The sequence below is a fragment of the Gobius niger genome, assembly GCF_951799975.1.
Source record: "Gobius niger genome assembly, chromosome: 3".
Lineage (NCBI taxonomy): Eukaryota > Metazoa > Chordata > Actinopteri > Gobiiformes > Gobiidae > Gobius > Gobius niger.
Window position 1 is genome coordinate 20,167,669 of NC_136854.1, and position 22,791 is coordinate 20,190,459.

Here is a 22,791-nt window from a genome sequence, read left to right on the forward strand (position 1 = left end):
GGCTGAGCTGATTCACAAAAAACAGTGTGTGTTGGGTGTACTTTTCCTCAGCTTGTTTAGTAACCTTGAGTTTTCAAAAAATGCAACATTTCACAGAAAAGTGACACCCATTATCTAAATAGGAAGCACTTGTGGAGCTATTACCTGGAACTGTTATTTCCCCTACACATTTGGTGATGCTTCTGAGCGCTACACATTTAAGTAAAAGCTTAATTGTTGGTTTTCATGTTCTTTATTATTATTCCTCTTCCATCTTTTTCCCGATTTTCTAGAGCTTTCAGCACCTTCATGCTTTGTGCAATTTATGCAAGTTATGCATCAAAACGTTCCGCATGTTGAGGAGAAGGGTGCTATTACTTTTGGGACTTCTGCAACTTACGGTTTTTCCGCAATCGGCCAAAATGTCGGCGATTTTTCCCATTGACTTATAATGGGGCTGCCGCAAATCCATGCTTTTCTGCACTTTTTTCTGCATTTTATGCAATTTCTGCACTTTGTGCATGTTCAGCTTCTGCAACTTGTGGGTTTTGAGAAAAAATTGGCTTCTGCAGTTTTCCAGTTTTTTTATACGAGAGTTTGAAATTTTTGCATTGGTGCGTATGGGGGAATCCAGCCAATGGGGAGACTCCAGGCCTTTCAGCCATTTGTGCAGCTTCTGCCAATCAAGCACTGAGGCCATTTCAACAGTTTGACCAGTTTATGGAATATAAAAGTTGATGCAATATTAATAATTTATGCAAAGTAACCACTTTATGGGATTTAACCAGTTAATGCATTTTAAAGCGTTTATGCAACTTAAGAGTTTATGCCATTTAGGACTTTATAGGAGTTTATGCAATTTACATAATTTATGCAAATTAACCCATTCATGCATTTTACCACTTTATGCAGTTTATACAGTTCATGCAACATGACATTTTATGCATTTTACCAGTTTATGCAAATTAGATTATGCAAATTAAGCAATGTATGCACTTTGAACAGTTTATGCAATTTCTGCATTCGCTTCCCGCAATTCCGCAGTCAATCGCAATGGCACAGCCATTGCATTTCTAGTTTATAATAAACTTCACTTTTTAATGTGCACTTTTATGAGTAGTCTATGATCTCGCCTGTGAAAAAGGCAACTGGCCCCATAATGGATGAAATATGAAGTATAAAACTACTCATTTACTGAAAATCTCATTAACCCACCTATTTCCACCTGGGAATTACTATCTAAGCGTGCAAAGATGCTTCAAGTACGCAATACGCATGCCTTTGGAACCATTGACTATTGAGTAATTGAGTGAAAGAGTATTGTGGATACAGTATATTGCCTCAGGGCGAGTATGAGCTTTAAACAGCCACATCACCCTCGAGATAAAGGAAGTGATAAGGCATGGCCAGGTTTAAAAGGCGGGTCTGTGGCACTAGTTGCACTCCCTGTCACTACCGAGTCCTGCACTGCTCACCATCAGCCTGCCAGCCACCACCATGACCTTCAACGGCACCTGGAAGATCGACCGCAATGAGAACTATGAGAAGTTTATGGAACAAATGGGTGAGTGAACAACATAGTAGCTCTCCCTTGAAACACTCCTACTTCCACCAACTACTACAGCATTTTCTGAAGCACCGTCATGTGGACAGGTGACACAGTTGCATGCCTTAACCCGTGTGTTTGTTTGTGGTGGGACTGACACAGGCATTAACATGGCGAAGAGGAAGCTGGCGTCTCACGACAACCTCAAAATCATCTTGGAACAGACCGGAGACAAGTTTCACGTGAAGGAGAGCAGTAACTTTAGAACCTTGGAGCTGGACTTTACCTTGGGAGTCACCTTCGAGTACAGCCTCGCAGATGGGACAGAACTATCAGTGAGTTTGAGCATGCAAACATAAGACCATGGCAATTTAGAGAGGGTGCATTTAATAACATTCTAAAAGCAATATATTATAGGCTGTTAAACAATGCTATATTTAAAAGCAAGGCCACATCTAAGAAATATAAAAGCCAACTGCCTTAATGTTGACTGTAAACCTAGAGATAAGGCCTCACATCACATGATTTATAGGGCTCATGGACCATGGAAGGAGACTTGCTGAAGGGAATTTTCAACAGAAAGGACAACGGCAAACAACTCACCACCACAAGAGTTATTGTTGGAGACGAACTTGTACAGGTAAGAGCATATTTAACCAACAACATCATACAGCTTCTAGAAATTGCAGTAATCATTTCTGTTTTTTGTCGACAGACCTACAATTACGAAGGCGTTGATGCCAAAAGGATTTTCAAGAGAGGTTAAGAGAAAACTGGTCGGCACAACAAGATTCCCTTTCTCATAATTGCACTCACTCGCCCACTTCTTGCACCAACATGGGAGTGGCTCTGACACACATTTATTATTTTTCCCCTGGTTTTGATACTTGAAATAATAAACTTCACAGTAAGTAATACTGTCTGTGTGTTATCCTTCAGTTGCTCAGGTGTTTTCCATAATAGCAAAAGTTTCCAAAAAGTAGACAAGGTGTTTCTTCACGTTTTGATGTTATAATTTCAGATGGAGGGCAGGTGCCGATATAACCCTGAGGGTTTCACAGTTTGGGGAATTACACTGTTGAACTTTGTAATTGTTAGTCATATTGATCGGCTTAAAGTCCTGTCAACTGTCAACAATTGGTCCTGCATGATTCAGTAATGCCTATTGCACAACTAATTCATTTCCCCTCCTTATAAACTATAGTGAGAATAAATATTTCACCTTAGTTTTTGCTGACAGAGGACTGTAAACTTGACCAAGTTTTTATTAATGAAGCGACAGGCACAGCAATTAGTCATATTTACCATAAACCAGGTCAAAACATCTGCATTTTTGACAGTTAAAAGGCACATGCTACCATTCTTTAAAACGTAACGTCACATCAAAACCTTTTCTGACCTAGTGCAGGTGACTACTTTAGATAAGTTCAGAGAAGTCAGGAAGAAATATTTTACTTTTCAGTAAAAAAAACACAAACCACATCTTATTGATACAGTTCTTGAAATTGTATTTATTAACAATGAATAAAAATAAATATATATTATCTACAAAAATATAAGGTGTTGACAATTTGCATGTTCCTTTTTGATTTAGTTTGTCACTGAAGCATAGTACTGAGAACCAAATGTACACACTCAGAGGTATGAATGTAGGATTTAGTGTTTGGGGTACATCAAGTCACATAATAGCAGTGAGGAGGAGTACGGAGTTGCAATTGTTTTTGTATTGAAGATTAGATTCTGTGCCAGATGATGAATAGTCTAAATGACAACAGCAAAAATGAATGCAATTGCCAACCGTGACTTTCAGGGACTGAACTCAGGCCACCGTAATATGTAAATAAAGCTTTAAGGGAAGCACATTGGAATTCATGTATACTAGGATTTTAAATATACTTTTTCATATCGACTTAAGTCCTCTCATGGACAGGGTCAGCTGACACAAATGCCACCAGATGTCGCTATTGGCATTGCATATTTAAAAAGGATTTGCATACTCCAGGTCTCAAAAATAACAACAGAAATTATTCAAAATGACAAGGCACTTTTGACACACCTAAAAAACAACAACAATGCAGCGTGTCAAGTGGAAAATGACAAAAAGGACACAAGATGAGTCTACACAGATGAGAAACATACTCAAGTCTTGGCAAGTGAGGCATCTTAAGCATGGATGAGTGACAGTTGAATTTGCTATTTGAAACCGTTTCGTAGTAATAGAAAAAAGAACACCGGTATTTACAAACACTGAAGCACAATCCACTTTAAAGGCATCTGTATGTTGTGTGTAGTACCAGGTGACATGTTTGATACGTTATGTGTAATTTTCATAAAAACAGTGCAGTTTTGGGGGGTTCTGAAGAAGCAACAAAGAAAGACTTGGTGACAAAAGTAACAGTGCAAAACGTACAAATAATTGTAGTGATTTGGAAAAAGTGAAAATATGTAGGATTTCAGGTTAACTCATCTTACTGTGTATCAATAGTGTTTCTCTTTATACAAACGATGCAGAATAACAATTGCAATTACAAATACAAGTTAATCATTAAATTTCAATATACTTGGTTAAAGTCCAGTATAATGTTTCGTTGCTCAAGAATCTTATATGCTCATGCTCATGCTAAAAGGATCTTGTGAAGGCCACATGCAGGATTGAGAACATAAAGAGTGTCTTAGGCCTGTTCATCGTGGATATAGTGTCGTAGATATAATGTCTGGCCAATCTGTGCAAGAAACATGGACAAACACAGGGCTGTAAAAATGACTTGATGAATGAGCTCTAGGCTGTATCAGATGAGCATTTGTCTTTAAATTATTAATTTGATGCTCAATCACATGACCTTTCTCATGTGATTTTACATATTGTATATGTAACCAATAGGATTAGCCCATAGTCATTCATTGACCACTTATGGCTGTAAAAACACTGACAAGTGATGAATAATTAACCTCAGACACTCAATGCATACAAAGATAGTGAGCTGCCAAAATCTTTCCAAGCCTTCGATATAAAGTATGTTCTCAACAACAATTCCGAATAAATTAATATTTGTTTTTCACATTCCTTCATTCTGTTCATTAATGCATACAGAACGTCATCTCTACATTCAGGTACATTCTCATTTCAGCAGCACATCTCAAAGAATATTGCACAATAATAGCAATGTGTTGTTTTGTGCAAACATAAATGTTTTGGTGCAAACTAAATCCCGCAGCAGGACAATGGAAGACAGTATAGGCTCTATTTGTTTAACACTAATTTAACAGACTTCTTGCATAAATATATTCCTTCTATCGGGGTTAGTAACATGATCGGTCTGTAAACTCTTTGGCATCCAGTTAGTACTTTACTGACCACCTCTGTAAACACTGCTTATCAATGCCCTCATAAAAAACCTCGTTCGTCCAGTCCTTTGGCTGACACTGGGTTCCATTTTGCTGTGGGTTTATTGCTATTATGGCCTGTTAAGAAAAAAGAAAAATAAAATAAATCATATTTTTGAAAAAATATGTAACTTTGTTATAAAAAATGTGTACAAAATGTTCACAGAAGAGTTCTGTAGTACTGCCATTTCAAACAAAAATATTTGTGGTAACAAATGTATATTTTGATAAGTAAAATGAACTCAAACCTTGTGTAATGAATACAGTGCAAGATAATTTAGCTGCATTGATTAAAGAGTAACCATATGTATGTTAATCTGAAATAGCATAGGTTTATTGGGGTAAATTACCGGTACAAGTTACCTCTGTATTATTGCGAAAAAATATTGTTGGGAGTCTAACAAGCAATGATTTTGTAATAGTCTGATTTTTTTTTATTCTTATGGATTATAAAGTGTATGAACCTTTAAACCCAGTCTAGACAGATGTTTCAGTTAGAAACTCAGAAGCAGTTTATGGAGTGAGAGTTGTGGCAGGAGACTTACTTGTATCAGGTCTGGCTTTTGGCACGTCTTGTGAATGTGTGTCAGTGTTATCTCTGCGCTCACTCGGGACAGCAGTCCGGGGCACAGAGGCTGAGAGGACTAGGGGCCTCTGGTTGTGGTACTTCAAACGGTATGTCTCCGTCATGCAGTTATCTACATTGAAATATGTGGTCAGAGACACCTCCTGTGCAGGACCCTGCTCTGCTCGGGGGCCACTGAGCCTCTCCTCGCTGTCACAGGACGATGGGGTGCTCCTCTCGATATCCGAGCCCGACTTAGAGCTCGCATCTGAGAAGGTTCGGTGACCTGAGATGTCACTTTTCCGGTGAGGACTTGAGTAGGATGAGGTGGAGAGATGGGGAGAGGAGAAAGGTTCTTGGAGCATTCTGGGACGAAATGCATTGTGACTGGTCTCCCCCTGGTGTGGGGCGGCCCGTGCGCCAGGCCGGCCGTGAGCTGGGCCTGTGCTGTGGTTGTTCAGTTGGCTCTCTGAACTCGCGCTATGAGACTCTGAGCTCGCACTGCTGAGAGGAAAGGCCAGGGTTATATGGGGACATGGGGAATCAGAAGTGACAGGCTCGCTGTGGGAGCGATAGGCACTGTCTCTGTCCTCAGGCTCCGACAGCGGCAGATCATCAGAGCTGTTCCACTCTGAGCTGCTGGTTTTGGCCATGTGTCTTAGGACTGTGCTGTCTGCACTATGCCCCCGACAGTGCGGCGCCTCCTGCTGTTCAGAGCTGCTGCAGTCTCTGTCCTGTGGCACTTTCCTGCACGAGCCAGAGGGGTACTTGGACTTCCGTCTGCAGAAATATAATAGTAATATCAAAACATCTAGAATAAGCAAGTACTTAATGTGTAAGATGGACACTTACTTTAAACTTGGACTGTTCTTAAGATGTGGATGAGGTCCCTGGTCATGGCTCTTTCCCTGAGATTTGGCTTGATGTATGAATGCAAAATACAAAACACAAGTAAAATTAGTCGATTGTATAAAAATCAACAATCTACACAATATAGTAGCCATGTTTGCGAACACAGACCTCAACAAGCAAAGGATTAATATATTATACAACTGACAAGATGTTTCCTTTGTATTTCTCATGGGTTAAAGATGTGCTGATCCATTCCAAGTCATTTTTCTTGGATCTGTGCTGTAATCCATCCTAATCTAACTCTGAGGGTGTAAACCCACATACAGTGCATAGTAAACATTATTGAATCTGAGTTCAGAACACAATATAGAGCACTAGAGTCCAGCAGGTGGCAGCAGTGTGGCCCTAATCTCTGGCCCCTCACAGCTGGAGGAAGCCGTGTGTGTACAGCAAGAGGCACCACAGCACTGAATTCCTGTCCCTTAAAAATAGATGGGTTATTTTTTCTTAGCTGTTGCCCTGGAGAGGTCTGTGCTCAGTTAGATGTGGAAGTTGGTGTAGGGGAACATTGGCTGTAGACACACAACCTCCGTGAAGTCTCCAAGGTACATTCACGGAAGAGCATCAGCACATATTATAACAATGCCAGAGGAAGAGTCCAGCTGTGCTATCGGAACAAGCTTTGTGGGATTATCAGAAGATTACTGCCTGCGCAGGGCTGACTGGGTGAGGAGGTTAAAGAAGCCAGTCCAAGCTTAGAGATCACTCAGAAATTAATCAATCTTTAGCACTATATCTGCTAAATAAATATACTGGCAGCCCACACCTTCCTTTTGCATGTTTCAATCCCATCACAAATGGAATCATTTATCCTAAATTAACAGATTAAGAAGAACATAAACTGCTGCATGTGATCTTACCACTGTGAGATGGTGAAGAGAGATTTGGCTTTGACTCAACCCCCTTTTGGTGCAGCTGACTGAAAAAGACACAGAAGGGTCAGTCTGTGAGGTGTGACACAAAATGTTGGTGAAACTTTACATTTACTAAGATTCACTAATATGGAGACAATGGTGGTCATCCAAGGGTATATACAGTACAATGTCTTTGCTGTTAAGCAAGAACGTGAACTTTCTTTATCTTATGTAAGAAAAGTAGTTACATAAAGTATAAGTCTTCTCTCAACGCACATCTCACCTTTTAGACTGTGCCTCTGCTGCTCTGGGGTCTTTTAACACAAAGCCATCGACACCCGGGGAGTCTGGGTTTGTGGAGCCACTGCTCAGCCGGTCACTACTCTCATAGCCAGACTCTGTTCTTTGGATGGTCCACGTCTCACTGCGCAGCAGCGTCTTGGGACCCCCCTTCAGTCGGCTTCCTCTCTGCTGTACCCTCTCTGAGTCAACAGAGCTGTAGCTCTCTGTCTCGTGGCGGTGCTCGTCTTCATAAATTGTCATTAAACTCTTCTGCTTACGCTCATCTCTGTGTGCAGAGTCCCGCTCACGTTCTTTTTGTTCAGAGTGCACTCTGTCCTGAGACAGAGGCTTACTGCGCCGCGGACTGTCGTGCTGTTGCTGACGGCGTTGTTCAAGCTCATTCAGAACAGTGTCCACGTTCAGAACCTCTCGGATGGGTCTCCAAGTGGACTTGGTCTTATTACGGTTCCCTTTTTCCCAGTGTTCCTGACTGCTGTCCTGATCCTGAGAACGACATGGAGAGAGGTTGTTTTTGCGGATGTGTGCAGCCCCCTGTGTGCTGCGTGAGTCCTGAGCTGCTCGACTGGAGCGGTTGGACTTTTCAGGGCGTGGATATGTTTTCGGCCTGTGATCTGGAGGAAGCCGAGGTCCGTTTTCTGGTGGAGAAGAAGATTGACCATAAGCCGCGCCTAAAGAGAAAAAAATCTGTCATTTTCTTGACACTTGTACTGTATATGTGTACATCATCTTTACCTTTATGTTGCAAAGAGTCAGTTTTCCGATGCCCTTTATCCTTCCGGGATGCGTCACATACCCTCTCCATGAAAGGATCTTGATATTTTTTGGGACTGCCCTGGGGGTGTTTCACTGAAAAAAGTAACAGTGATAGTAACATTTACCAAGCATTTGCTCAAAATTAATACCACGTACATTTTCACATTTACATATCAAATCTGTCATGTAGGCAAATTCAAATGGTAAATTAGGTGCAACATAGCCACAAAATAGCACATTTTAATGTTCATCTTGCACTTGCTATTTAGCACCTGCCTTGACAAATAACCTCCACACCCCCAAAGTGTTGCAATTACTGTTGAAGTTATACTTTGTCTGTTTATGGTTTTGCATAATTGTAAAATGTAAAATTTATAAATAAGTCAGGCACAGATATACTGTGTGAAGGGTGAACAACTGTCTTCACCTCATCTTTTGCAAAAGCATTACCATTAATAGTTGCTACTTTTGTACTTTAAATGCTCTTTTTAAAGGGATTTCTTACAGGACAGAAAATTGAATCGAAATTCATGCACCTAATCAAAAGCCAAAGAAAAAAGTCCTTAAACTATTATCAGTTAATGTTTGTTACAGTAATTGACACAAACATTATTCCCTGCAAACAATCAGTTGTTACAATAAGCAGCAACGAAGGGGTACAGTTTAATTACTTCGATAAGAGATGAATTACTGTGGCTAATGTTAAATAAGATACTAATACTGAAATAGAGAAAGCAAAGAGTGTCGGACCAAGACCAGGCATAACCACAACTTAAATAAATACATGCTATAAAACTTTAAAAAAAATAAAAAAAAATAAAAAAAAATAATGATAATAATAATAATAATAATAATAATACATTACTTACTCTTACTTTCCAGTCCCATATTAGTTAACATAACAGGACAACATGCTACACTCAGGCCCAAACATCAAAACAAGCTGCTTGGCATTCCCAAAAACCCATCCGGATAAGTGAATCCATGCGAATGTGCAGAGGAAGAGTGAAGTATGGGAGGGACACAGGAACAGGGATTAGGGAGGAGGCGTGGGTGGTAATCTGCGTGCAACAGAGGCATCATCCTCATGTCAAGTTCAAGCCAGCACAGGGCAGGACAATCCTTGAGCTGGCGCTAGCACAGCACCACCCCAATCCCAAAACACACTACAACTGGCACTCACATCAAGAGCTCTTTTTAGTGCTTTCAGTGGCACACTGTAACACTAACAACTATACATTTACCAGACACAGGGATTTTCAAAACACCTAAAATCATTTCCATACCTGTGACATCCCCGTTGACTTGAGTTTTGTAGCGTGGGCACATAGTGGTTTGTCGAGGGGCGTCTTCATTTGACACTGCCGTTCCCTCAGGATTGGTGTAAAACAGGAGGAGTGGCTGAAAATGTCCCCTGACACATTTGGACGCAACGTCTTTCCACTTAGATCCAATCTGAAGAACAGAGAATACAGTGTGAGAGTGGCCCTGGCAGGTAGTGCAGATCAGCAGACAGTATGTGAATAGGGATAGAGAAGATTAATATGAGGGATTCTAACCTCCTTTACAGTAGCATCATCAAAAAACATCCATTTGGAAGATTTGGTGTGATAGGCAAAGGCTGAGTAATGTTTACTCGAAAAACAGATCATCCCCACCAGATGTAGTTCACTGCGTTTGGCATTTTCATCCGTCACACGGTTGAACAGCTGAAGCAGAGAAAATTGAGACAAGTTTCATGTCCAGATACAGCTCATTCACAGCATAGAACAGCTCACCACTTTAAGGAGAATGTAGATGTAATGTAAATTTGTTTGACTAAAATATGTTTTCTTATGGACACGGGGCAAAGCTACTGATACATTTGCATTGAATACGTGATAGAACCAACTGGTGTTGAAAAATGTTATATATGTAATTATTCAATCAAATCATCACCATTGTTTAGAATTGATTTGAAAAAAAACAACAACTTATTTTTAAATTAAAGGTTCAAGAACTTGATGCATTTTACGTAAATTCCAAAAAGTATTTAATTACCCACTTGCAACTTTACTTTCACAGCAGGTTTGTCAACTAAAGACCAAAGAGTGAAATGCTATTTTAGTGGAGAATTGTGTGTCGACAAAAAAAGGTAATTCTAAAAATAAATGTGTTTTTTTTTTTAAACGTTGTGGAGAAAAAAAATCACTACTAGATTTAGTACTTTTACTTTGCTACTTCTTACAGCAGTCACATGTTAAATGGTGAAAAGAAATGCTGATTTTAAGGATGTTTTTTTGCCTTACCCCGGTCAGGTTGAGTCGAGGCCCGATTGCCCTGATGACGTCGTCTGTCAGGTCCGACTGCTCGGCGTCCCACACAAACCCAATAGTGACGATCTCAGGACAGTTCATGAGCACACGGCGGATCTTAATGCTCTGGCCACAGTCACTCTAAAACATGTACAGTACCGTCTCGTGTTATTGGAATCTTATGAACTAAATTAAAAATAAATGCCGAGTGATAAAAGTCAATGTTTGAACAAGCCACTAGCATATTGCTTTTTTCCCTATTTCTGGCACTTCAGAAAAAGGCAGCTGGGCCAAAAGTCTTCTAACAACAGTTCTGAAGAGAAAATGACTTCCTTATTTTCAAACAGAAACCCGACATGTTTGTCAGTGTGGAATAGAGTAATTTTTAGACCTATGAAGTGTGACATTCCTTTGGTCTAGTTTTTCAGTTGTCCTGTTTGGATCAAGTTAGGAGAAAGTAAAAATAAGATGACAGAAATAATAATGCGTATACCCTAGCTCAGTGCTTCTCGCCACATAAAATAATGTTTATACAATATTTGACCTCTTAAGTATCTAAAATAAAATAAAATAAAATAAAATAATAATAATAATAATAATAATAATAATAATAATAACTATGGATAAAGTCTAAAACTGCAGATGACCCTGTGTACCACCTGAAGAAGCTCAAGATATCTCAGTTTGAAAACTACTACTCATTGAGGACAATAAAGTTTATCAATCAATCATTTTGAATGCCAAAGTAGAATTATGCAGTACTACAACATGTAACAATATCTCTACTCAGGATAAAAATGAAAGACAACAGAGGTATTTTTATGTACTCGTAATCATTGCGCAACAGTTAAAACACAGCCCCAGAGACGCACGTTTATGTGATATAACCAGCAAATGTGGCTCAGACGTAGCAGCTCTGTCTGTTGAGCTACAGCAGGATTTACAAAAGATCTGCTTCACTTCTCAGACTACATTAGCACATCAAAGAGGAAACTGAAAACCTTGTACAGTTTGTTTTGTCAACAGAGTTTCAGTCTGAGTCAGTGTTTATGCTGCTGAAGACGTTAGCATGCTACTGGTTAGCAACTGTCAACCATTGACAGTTGATTCCGTCAACTGTCACATGTTGTATCCGAGGCTAGATGTTTGGCGTGTGGTGCAGGGCTTTCTCTTGGAGAGGCTTATTGTGTTGAAGCTAAATGCTAACCTGTAGCATTCTAACGTCTTGAGCAGCTAACTCACTGGTTTCTTCACATAAACGTGCGGTCTCTGAAGCCGTGTTTTTAGTCTTATCTTCTTGAGCAATGATTACAATTACATAAAAATGCCACTGTCAATCAGTTGTCTTTCATTATATCCAGAGTAGAGATATTGTTACATGTTGTAGTACTGCATAATTCTACTTTGGTAATCAAAATGGCCAATATAACAACACAAGTCACATGACTGAAAGGCATGTTTACTCAATTTTAAGTGACACATAAACAAGACCATTAAAACTCTGTATCAGTAAAGTATCAGCAGTTTTTACAACGATTTAGAGAAAAAGAATATCATTTGCTAATTTGATGCATTGCAAAAATGAGAGAGCAGCAGCAAATTGCAGATGAGAGAAACATACTGGATAAGCTTTTGCTGCTATTTATAACTCAGTACTAGCTGCCACTGTCTGCTTCCACGTCGTTTACATTTTAATACTGTCAGTCCAATCATCCTGTCAAAAAAAAATGTCTAAAAGATGGTTTAAGAGTTGTCCATACCGGGCAGCTGCGGAGATCGCCAGTGTTGTTTGTTGCCTGCAGCAATTCTCCAAACATGTCAGACCTCAGGCGCTCGGTCTTGCCCAGCATGCGATCCACCTGTTGACTGAGCAAACGCAAAGAAAAACATGCAAAAAGTCTTTAGAAAGCATTTCATACATGACTTTATAATACAGATTTTATCTACAGTCTACTATGCACTAAGTAAGTGGAATGACAACTTGCAATAAAATATATTTAAACATAGAAGTGATACCAAACAGGCTACGAATAATCAGCTAGATACTGACTGTGCTATTTCTGCTGTGGGTTATCAAAATAAAGCATTTGGAAGAGAACCTAAACCTCATGTTTAAATACCAGCAGCGCATATATAAAACTGACAATTATAAAACAGGTTTTCCTTCCCCCCTTATCGACAATGATCGCAAATATATCAGGCAGAGAGGCAAGTTTGGAAAGCTGTAAAATGCAATCAAATAGCTGAGACCTTGTTTAATACTTTTTTATATTCAAACCAGGATTAGTAGTTTGACCTGATTTTAATATCCTGGTTTTAGAGCTGTGGCACCAAACCAAGCACTCACCATAACGCAGTGGTGGAGACGTAATGAACAAACTCAGTGAAAGGGTGAGGGTCAGAGGATGCCCCGCAGCAGCGGCACACAAACTGCAAACATACCAGCATTTTAAATAGGGAACTCCAGCTGAAAAGCATCTCCGTCTGTGTAATTACCTGCTCATAAAGCATCATGGCAAACTTCTGATGTGTAATGCAGGATTTGGAGGTGCAAGAGTCAGTTGCTGTATCAGACTCGATGTGCAAATGGATTTTCTCCAAGATGTTCTCCTAAAATTAGAGCAAATCTAAAACATCACATAATGCAGGAGGTGCCTCATCTCGAGAGAAAATAAACAAAACATTTTTTTCAAAAATGCTTCAATGTCAATGGAGAAGAAAGATCATCTACTCCACAATAACACTCCACCTTCAGCAAATTAAAATCCACTCTTGTTTACGTACAAAGCATTCAGCTGCGTCATCCATCAAGCCCAGCTGGAAGCGCTGCTCATCTTTAAAGGTTTCAGCTAAGGCATTACGCAGGCTGTCTGAGGGCAGGACACGCTCCCTGCTCTGTTGGAACTGGCTGAAGATACTCTGCGAAGAAATGGCATGACAAGCAGGCATGGCCATTGTTTATCTTTTTTTTTTGTGTGTAAAATGACTAATTTTTCATTGACTAATGGAATGTACAAAGCAATCAACCTTCAATGCACAGAAGATACAGGCATCACCAAGACAGAAGTGACCCGAGAGCTGCCTCAGACTTCTCCTGAAGATGTCCAGCTGCCACAGCACCTGTGTACGCATCAAATAAAGGAGGTCACCAGAAATGTTGCCTGTGATCCCAGTGTAAGCACTAATATAACGACTACAGAAAGTTATCAAAACACTTTCAACTATGGCACAATTTGTAAAGCATTTTCTGCTGTGATCCAGATGTTGTACCTGGACAGCACTGTTCAGGAAACAGCTGTTTTGCCCGGGCTCGTTGATAAGGCCTTTGGTGAGAGCCAGAGACAGCATGCTGCCGGGCTGGTACGATTTCTTCAGGCCTCCCCCGGATTTTTTTAACATTTTTGCCCATGCCTTGGTGTTAGAACCTGCCGATAAAACATCAATGAGATGTTGCAATGACAAGCACACAGTCTTTATGATTGCAATGTTTCTATAGTGTCAAATAACGTCTAGGAACATAGGGCTTTTTAAAATTATTGTTATTATTTATTTTATCTTTTTGTCTATTTATTGTCAGCATGCCAAGACACGACTGGGATGGGATACCTTCTCCGGAGTTGGAGGAAGACTTGTTGGACATACTGGGAGCTGGCAGCTGGTGTGGAGGTCTGGCCATGTGTCCATCTCAGCCCCAGGCACCCACACAGCGGTTAGTGCACAGCATCATTCAGCCACAGGGCAGCCCCAAACCAGAAACACTGGACATCGAGTGAAATGTGGACACAATCTGGAAGAAGGACAATCAAAATGGGCTTACAAAAAGAAGCGCTTCATTTTTTTTTTTTTGCAAAGGGACTAATGTGGCTGGATAAAGAGGTAACTGATCAATTCTGCTTGGGGAGCAAATAATCCGGGGACTATAACAGGTGATATTCACGTGACATCCCAACATTGTAAAGAGTATATGGTTTAAAGCTGAGGTGGTAGACAGCTATGAAGTCTATGGTAACTATGGAAACCATCATCAAAGTGATGTTTCAACTCAGTTACAGCTAATGCCAATTCACATCAAACAAAGTTAAATGTTTTCTCTGTCAGCACAAATGAACGGGGGGAGAATTATTATCTCAGAGTGATGACAATATACATGAACATGTGCTTGATATTGGCCAATTTCTAAGACTCTGAGCCATACGATTCAACATGGCAGATTTGTGGATCCAGTCACCAAATCAGGGTCAAGTTTGTGTATTTTGAGACTTCGATTTTGTCCCACCTTCATAGAGTATTTTGGGACCTGCCATCCATCTGATTTTATGACATCATCAAATTCAATAACGTAAACGCAACCTATTAAAACACAGTCTCTATCGTCTATAGCTTCAATACATTGTCTGGGCCACATAACGTCTTAAACCTAAAGGCTATTGATATGTCCACATGCGTTTGTTTGCCATCCTGGTTCGGACTCACCATGTGATGCCATTATAGGCTTACAAGGCTATAGGCTACTGTATGATATAAGCACCATTTTCCTGTTGGGCTGGGTTCATAAGGAGGACATAAATCCTTGTTATAAACGATTAGTGCGTGGTTCGGTCGCTCCGTCACAGCGCAGAACAGTCGCGGGCACGTTTCCTGACTTGACTATGTACGTTAGCGAAGCTACATTTGCCGCAACGGTTTGGACAAAACATGGTTGGAACAAAACAAGCGCACTCACCTCACAATAATAAAGGCAGGTGTCAGAGGAAGCGGAGAGCTCCAGCTGTCAACGCGAGAGAAAAAAACACCCAGCACTTCTGAATCCCAGCGAGTCAGGGGCTGGCGAGGGCTCACTGCAGATGTCCAGACGCATGTAACACACTATCTGTCATAGTGCACCACTCACGGTCCATCCGACATGTGCATGCACAGCAGCTTCAACATCACAGTGCCGCTGCAAAAACACACACCAAATAGGCTGCAGCTGTTCGGTGCAAAATGTCCCTTATTTGCGCACAAACGGGCCAGTGTTGGTGGCCTGTGCCAGAATGTCCGACGCGGATTAGTGATGTTTTGAGACTTGGTGAGGTCAAACTCCGCCCCTAGTGTAGCCTCAAGTACATTGCCGCTCCACAGCAATCTTCAGACTGTGCATGGTGAAGTGCGCGCTGGCGGAAGGTCAGACTTCCAACTTGTCATGATGATGATGAGAGAAGACATCACATGACTTCAGTTGTTTCATAATCATGCAGCACCGTGGGCACCAAGCTTACCCCCTCTACTGCATTTACATATAGCCTATATATGTATTAAAAAAAAAAGAAGGAAAAAAAAGAAGAAGAACGCAGTGTACGATCTGTTATAGTTTTTTTTCCAATATAGAAATCACTCATCTTAGAATATTTAACGCTGAACTGACTTGTATGAATCAAATGTTACTTATGTGGCTATAGTGCTGCAGTAAACAGGACATGGAGTCACAAAATGGGGGCAGATGGAAGGCCTGGCAGGGGAACGCCTGCGGAGCCCAGCAGCTTTTAAGTGCACACACACATGAGCAAGCGCTAGTCAGCAAAATTCACACTTCCCAACTCTTGTCTAGTCCATATTGTCTTGGAGAGTAGCTTGTTTACATTGTGAGTCTGTTCTAAATAAGGTGGGTAGGGTATTTTCTTTACAGCACTAACACAGTATACTAGAATGTACTGGGTTAGTGTGTGTGTGTATTAGTCACATTACCATGAGACAAAGAGAGTGTGTTTTTATGAGCAATTGCCATGTCATTACACTTTTATTTACTATGCAATTTCCATTCTATTATCATGCTATTACTGTGCTGTAAAGTATAGTGCTACTAGGGATTCCAAGGCTTGGGAGGAAGTCTGTTCATTATTTATCAGATGGTTCTTGTACTTTAATGATGTGGTGGCTGCTGCTTGATGACACTAACATAGGATTTCATGCATAATCAATGACAGTCAAGGAATAGTACATTTTTTTATTTTTTATTATTATCTAAGTGACCATACCATAACCTTCAGATTTTACAAAAAACATTGACTTGCCTTGGTGTTCGGCTTGGGAATTTCCCAGCAAGAAAGCGTGTTGAAGCATCATAAAATAAGAATATGATGAAAGGAGAATAATATCCTTTTCTGTGGTGTAATGCGTGAATGCTTTCCCTCGGCAAGACATTTATTCTCTGCTGAAAATAATGAATTAAACCCAGCATGTGGCAGGTTCTTGATGCAGCACAAGTGCATTTTCTTGCACTGAGCTGCATCCCCTTGAGACACACATGCAGACGTCTTTCTTGTGTTTATAAAAAGACTTCCAGACCATTTTTTTTCTCCACAGTTCAGATCCACTTTTGAGCTATTTTGGGATTTTTATTTTAGATTCTCTCATATCACCCCTGGATGTGTGTGCGCCAGCCAGGTCTCTAAAAACAGCTTCAATAACTCAAGCAAACAGACAGTATTTAACAAACGTCTCCTGTAATAACTCTGGAGATTATGCAACTTCCCGAGATAAAACAAAATGAGACATGAGGCCCTGTCTCACCCTGTACTTGTACTGCATTTCACGTTAAAAATGAAATATTCCAGGTTTCAGTGCTTTTCATTTGTACTTTTATTTACATTCCATACTCTCATCTTATAATTTACAATGTTCTGTATTACACAACTTGTTTTAATTTGCTATGTACATAAATATTTAGTAAACACGCTTTCAACTTATGTTTATTGTAAGACAACTAACAAAACTGCAAAGGCATTTATGTTTTCTGATCATGATTTGGGCTAAACCTTCTGGTACCTTGTATGTTATCACATTGACGTTATTACAGGTCATCAGACTCAGGGACTGTAGGTGGCTGCAGAGTGATGGTGGGAACAATTATATGGGTGCCATCAGATATCCATCCTTGGGCCATCCTATTGAAGGAAGGCCGCTTCACCCCCACCTCCTGCAGCTCCGGATACCGGGGCGGGTTCAGGTCCAGCTGTGGGAGTTTGAATGTGATTCCTCTGGGAGCCTTCTCAAAACCACCGTACGGCATAGCCACTCTGCAAGGGGAATAAATCTGTCAAGTTGAATACTGTACATAATTAACTATCGATACCAAACTCCCAGATCCGTGAGCATTAAAGAAAACACTCTGTATATAATCTTAAGGTTACATGATGGACAGAACGACAGGACCGTGAGCTGACTTGGGAGTGGAAATATGATTCCTTTTATCAAACCATGCATGAGATATCTTAAAATCTATCTATTTGTTTTCATGCCATTTGTGCCATTGGTTCATTATTTTTAAATTGTGCTTTATTGTAGGAACTAAATCAAGAAGTGTTAGCTTTAGCAAAAGGCAGTATTTCAAATGCTGCTTAAAGCTGTGTTGTGTACCACCTGTCAACAGTGTAAATAGTTCACTGACCGGTTGAAGCACTTGTACTCGGGCAGCTCCTGCCTGGGGTCAGGGCCAGACATTCCCACTTTGAGACTCTCTGCCAGGTCAGGGTCTCTCAGGATGGCTTCTTCCCAGGGAGAGTGGTACGACTTGTGCAAAGCGGATACATTCAGGTTCTCTGCTGTGTCTGCCAAACACATGAAACCAAATCATTTTAAAAGACAGTATAAAGTTCAGATCAAGTCTACATCACAGCTTTGTGATAACAACTCTGCCATGGCCATTTTACTTTTGGGGGTAAAGTTTATTCAGTTATTAGAGCTCAAATCTGAGGGCATATTCTGCAGATGGGATTGTGAATAGGGACTTGGGGAACACTTAACACAGACTCACTGAGTTGTCCGTCATTACATTCAGAGGCCTTAAATAGCACATACTTCAAGAGTGCACTCATCATATAATATGTCGACAGGAGATGACACCCACAGGAGCATTCACACTAAGAGCACCGCTTATCTCAGGGAAATGGAAGCAACTAACAAAAACTAATAAAAAGACAATAAGCTATTATGTTTAATACAAACGCTGTCTATCTTTGTCTTCTATCTTCTATCTGTCTCTGTTTTCGCACACTGTGAAGTTCATATTATATGGATGTAGATATTGTTTCTGGTCAAATGGACAGCAGAGATATCATAACAGATTATACCTGCAATATTCAGTTTAAGCTCTGTTATGTGTCATTACCTGAGAGAGTGATTTCAGGATTTGCTGTACTGTGCTGATCGGGTCCGTCTATGTTGATTTCCACTGTATGGGTGTTCATATCTATGTCATTCTGCAAATCACATGGAAACAGGTGCTTATCATTGCTGAATGTAAATACTCTGTGCTTCACGTGTCCTTGTACAGTTGAGCACATACACACACTCACCCATACACACACATCAGCACACACTGATAAACTAGAGCTGGTCCTCAGTGAAGTGGCAGCAAGCCTTTACAAGAATTGGCTGGAGGATGCGCACAGCACGAGGCACATGTCTCTCTTATCACTAGTGTGTTGGTACACTTTATCCAACAGCATATTTCTGCAACATATGCTCAGTGAGTGGACACAGCTCCTCATCACACAGACAACACAAGCTGCCATATCGTCGAGTTGAAAGAAGACTTACACTGAGGAGTGAATTTGCTTCATTCTGGATACTTTCAAATGTGTATTTATCAGATCTTCTCTGTCGCATTTTAAAAAGCCGCGAGCCTCTGTTGGTGAGCAAAGACAATTCCTCCAGCATGATGTCTTTGGGCGTGCTGAGCTTCTTTCCCAAGTCTATTGTGTCTCCTGCAACAGCAGAAGAACATATGCCATGGTTCTTGAAAAGAAAAGTAGTTTGTAAGCAATCACACAGTGCACATAGTGCTTACATGTTCATTTGGGTGTCGTGATCACAGTTATTTTCGCACTGAGATCCTTGTGGGATCTGTGGGTTTTATGTTTTAAAAATAAACGGGGAGCTTGACCATTTTGTCTGTGATAGCTTCATGGCTCTAATGACACATTATTTCTGTATACAGGGCTTTACTAGACTCTCACAATCATCTTAATAAACATCCTACTAAACACTATGGCACAGATAAATGGGATTCTGCCAATGGGAGAGCAAGATTTGAACTTAAAACTATATGATTATGACACAGAGAAACTCTACTACCTGTGCCACTACTTTGCCTTTCGTAAAAACTATAACCAGCGTTCAGTTGACCAAATAACCCAATTACATCTTTGGCAAATGGAAGCATAGGAAAAAACATTTGGAGGAAATAAAATTAAAAAATAAATCACTTAACAGTTATGAAAACTCGTCATACTGGACACAGACTCCACAAAGATCACATAGGTTCCGTAAGTGATACACTGCCCGAAAACAACATGTGCTACACACTGATTCACCCATTTGTTAAAAATATTGTCCTCCAGAGTTTGAGCCCAATGCTCCCTCGTTTTTACCAACAGACGAATGTACCCCAGCTGTCACGGGCCTTCACCTTGTCCAAACAGTTGGCTTTGTGGTACCTCCCGCACCTCCCTCCCTCACCCTCCGACCCACACTGAAATAGACTTTGGAAAAGGCACAGGCACAAAGGATTAGCCAGCAGAGGTAGCAAATCACCCCATTAGCTTATTTATGGCTGGAGCTGGAGTGTAGCCACGACATTTTGAACCCCACATCAGAATGAATATTGTGTGGATCGTACCATTGGATCCATGGACCTCTCGGCAAATGGCAGCAGCCCGCTTTTTCCTCTCACCGGTTGACATCGTGCAGAATTGTGACATTGTTAGGTCTGAAAATGCAAAACAGGGGTTTTCACAAGTCACAAAAAGAAAGATGGATTTGGCAAATCAAAAACATATAAGGTCAATGTGTTCAGTGATGGCACTGGTTGAAAATGTTGAACAGTTGGAACACAGCAAATGAATTCACGTCCATTTTCTAACTGAATACTATAGTCCCAGTCCCAGGTTACATAACCCACTGTTCGCCTGGGTTGTAATGATATCTCGGGTGGTTACAATGAATGGTCTACATAGCAAATTGCATAACCACTAAAAGCTATTTCACTCCAAACCATACATAAAATTGTTCACCCTCTTGGCAATTGTCCAGCAAAATGGAAAGTAACCTGTACTTCAACTACAATACAATCCACAACTGATACTGCGTATACAAGTTAATTGTGTGGAATAATCTCTGTAAATGGGAGAATACGTTTTGTGTGTGAAAGTGATCAAAGTTGAATCAGAAAAGTGAATAGCTTTAGGCAAGAGGCGGTTGTCGTTTTACCGTAGAACTCCCTTGGAAAGTCTCCTATTTGCTGAGCCTTGAGGTGCGCCCTTACCTGTGCTGCCGTCCCGGTGCTACCTGTCTCCTGGTGGGGCAGTAGAAGCAGGTTCAGGGGTCAAACCTTCAGCCGCTCCTCTGATCTTCCCTGATCTTCACACTCCTGCACACTAAAGCCAAACTCAGTGACAGTGTTTCTCTCTGTCTGTTGTGAATGGAATGTAGCTTACATCAATAGGCTAAATTTAACCTGCCAAACACTCAAAAGCACTCTCGAACACCATGGGCCAAGGGGAGACAGAGGAGGGGAGGCAGGCGGGATGATGGCATGTTGCAAATGGTCAGGGATGTCTTTGGGATAAGGATCACCCCTCGGGAGATGTGGCCAGTTACGTGGTACAAAATGTGAAATAGAAGCTCTCTTTATGATCTCAAAGACACAGCAACATGTGAGGTCTAGACCTTTATTTGCTAACACATGCACAGGGTACAAGGACTGATAAACAATGCATGGCTTTGACTCAAAAATAATTCGTCACCAAAATATTTTTATGAAGGTATCCTAATACACGTTGCCTGACAGCTTAATCTCTGGCTTTAATGCACACTGTATTTATTTCAGTCTTGGGTTGGACACTGAAATAAAAAATCGGTTTTATATATATTAGCTCAGCCATTCCTAAAGTCTGGGACATTGCAGAGCAGACCCTCCTTATTTCCCCCTATCCGGACCCCACTTTGGGAACCACTGTACTAGCGTGTACGGTCCAAACATTGCATTTTATAAGTATTGAATCAAAACACCAGACATAAAAGAAAAAAAAAGACTACTCGCACTAGTTACACACTTGTTAAATGGTGAGAGAAGATGACCTTTCATAACGTGTATTTGGTGCTGCAAATTCTTGTTTTCGGACACCACAACAAATCAACAAAATACATCACAGCTGAATTACTGTATGTCATAGTAGGCCTGTATAATATTAATAGCTCACTAAAAGCCTAGTGATATTAGTGAAATAATAACTAGACCTATACTGGGTGTCAACAAGCAACCAGTGAACTAGTAGTTAAGCCTGACTGGTGAACTTCTCACTTAAAGGACCTATACCTGATTGTTTCATTGTTTACAAACAATAAAAGCGGAAGCAAGTAATTTAAATGTTCAGTTTTGATTCAAATTCAACCCTAACTTTTCCAACACATTTCTAACATCCACATGTTTTACAGGGATGAGTTTATGGGCACATTTCACAACTTGCAGGGTCACTTTTCAGGGTCATATCACAGAAATAATATAGAAAACTAGCCTGCACGCTCGTAAAATGTATACAAATGCTTTATAGTAAGATGCGTCATTTTCTACAATTATCCGAGTTTACAATATTGTTGGAGGGAAAAAATGTTCCACTACTATACGAATCAGGTATAGTGCCTTTAAATCTTAGCCCTAGCAGTATTGTTTTCTGTTTATTAGACCATAAAGGGCAGAGTATGAAAAGATGTTATCTCTGGGAGGCTGAGCGGGTCTGAAGTGAGGCACACAGAAAGCCCTTTTCTCAGGCAGAAATGCCCTGCTTACGGATGGTGCCGGGAAAGCTGGAGCGACTTGATAATGACTCCTAGTGACAGGTGCGGGATCAAGAGAGACCCTGCGCTTCCATTCTTCCGGGGGTTCTGGCAGAGACTTGCGGTGCCCAGCAGCTTTCACACAGGACACAATGGATGACGGGCCGCTCGGAAACATAAACGCTTCATCCACCGAGCCAATGGGGCTTCTGGACGCGGCCTCCCACGGCGTTGGAGGTTTGAAGTGCTTTTCCTGGACGGACATCTGCCTCCGTGGTACGGCTGAGGGCCCCGGGCCGCTCGTTGGAAACGGGGGACCGGTAGAGGACATGGCACTCAGCTGCCAGGGCAAACTCATGGAGCGACTCCGACCAAACACCTAAAAAC

The 22,791-nt window shown here is 40.9% G+C and overlaps 3 protein-coding genes across 3 annotated transcripts; 1 reads left to right on the plus strand and 2 right to left on the minus strand.

Annotated features, from left to right (window-relative positions):
• Positions 1-1,108: 1,108 nt before the first annotated feature.
• On the plus strand, positions 1,109-2,470 carry fabp2 (fatty acid binding protein 2, intestinal). Its single transcript, XM_079553799.1, has 4 exons — positions 1,109-1,543; positions 1,688-1,860; positions 2,058-2,165; positions 2,241-2,470. The coding sequence occupies exons 1-4, from the start codon at positions 1,477-1,479 to the stop codon at positions 2,289-2,291; spliced, it is 399 nt and encodes a 132-aa protein (XP_079409925.1). The 5' UTR covers positions 1,109-1,476; the 3' UTR covers positions 2,292-2,470.
• Positions 2,471-3,047: 577 nt separating this feature from the next.
• Positions 3,048-15,782, minus strand: usp53b (ubiquitin specific peptidase 53b). Its single transcript, XM_079553917.1, has 17 exons — positions 15,314-15,782; positions 14,197-14,377; positions 13,861-14,015; positions 13,618-13,710; positions 13,375-13,509; positions 13,087-13,200; positions 12,938-13,020; positions 12,351-12,456; positions 10,585-10,731; positions 9,856-10,005; positions 9,583-9,751; positions 8,276-8,389; positions 7,524-8,211; positions 7,247-7,305; positions 6,327-6,393; positions 5,455-6,254; positions 3,048-4,987 (listed from the first exon to the last, which is right to left on the minus strand). Exons 2-17 carry the CDS (start codon positions 14,264-14,266, stop codon positions 4,911-4,913), a joined length of 3,027 nt encoding a protein of 1,008 aa, XP_079410043.1. The 5' UTR covers positions 14,267-14,377; positions 15,314-15,782; the 3' UTR covers positions 3,048-4,910.
• A 1,524-nt stretch (positions 15,783-17,306) lies between these two features.
• On the minus strand, positions 17,307-20,330 carry myoz2b (myozenin 2b; the record flags this gene model as incomplete). Its single annotated transcript, XM_079554459.1, has 5 exons — positions 17,307-17,645; positions 18,017-18,176; positions 18,737-18,827; positions 19,168-19,334; positions 20,249-20,330. 5 exons carry the CDS (start codon positions 20,328-20,330, stop codon positions 17,420-17,422), a joined length of 726 nt encoding a protein of 241 aa, XP_079410585.1. The 3' UTR covers positions 17,307-17,419.
• Positions 20,331-22,791: the final 2,461 nt, after the last annotated feature.

What these genes read in the sequence shown, in the direction of transcription:
- fabp2 (XM_079553799.1), top strand. Translation starts at nt 1,477, where the DNA reads ATGACCTTCAACGGCACCTGGAAGATCGACCGCAATGAGAACTATGAG. An exon ending in CAGATGGGACAGAACTATCA is followed by an intron (nt 1,861 to 2,057) that starts GTGAGTTTGAGC and finishes CATGATTTATAG; the next exon opens with GGCTCATGGACCATGGAAGG. An exon ending in TTGGAGACGAACTTGTACAG is followed by an intron (nt 2,166 to 2,240) that starts GTAAGAGCATAT and finishes TTTTGTCGACAG; the next exon opens with ACCTACAATTACGAAGGCGT.
- usp53b (XM_079553917.1), bottom strand. Translation starts at nt 14,266, where the DNA reads ATGGCCAGACCTCCACACCAGCTGCCAGCTCCCAGTATGTCCAACAAG. An exon ending in TCCTGAACAGTGCTGTCCAG is followed by an intron (nt 13,711 to 13,860) that starts GTACAACATCTG and finishes ATGCGTACACAG; the next exon opens with GTGCTGTGGCAGCTGGACAT. An exon ending in GTCTCCACCACTGCGTTATG is followed by an intron (nt 12,457 to 12,937) that starts GTGAGTGCTTGG and finishes GCGTTTGCTCAG; the next exon opens with TCAACAGGTGGATCGCATGC.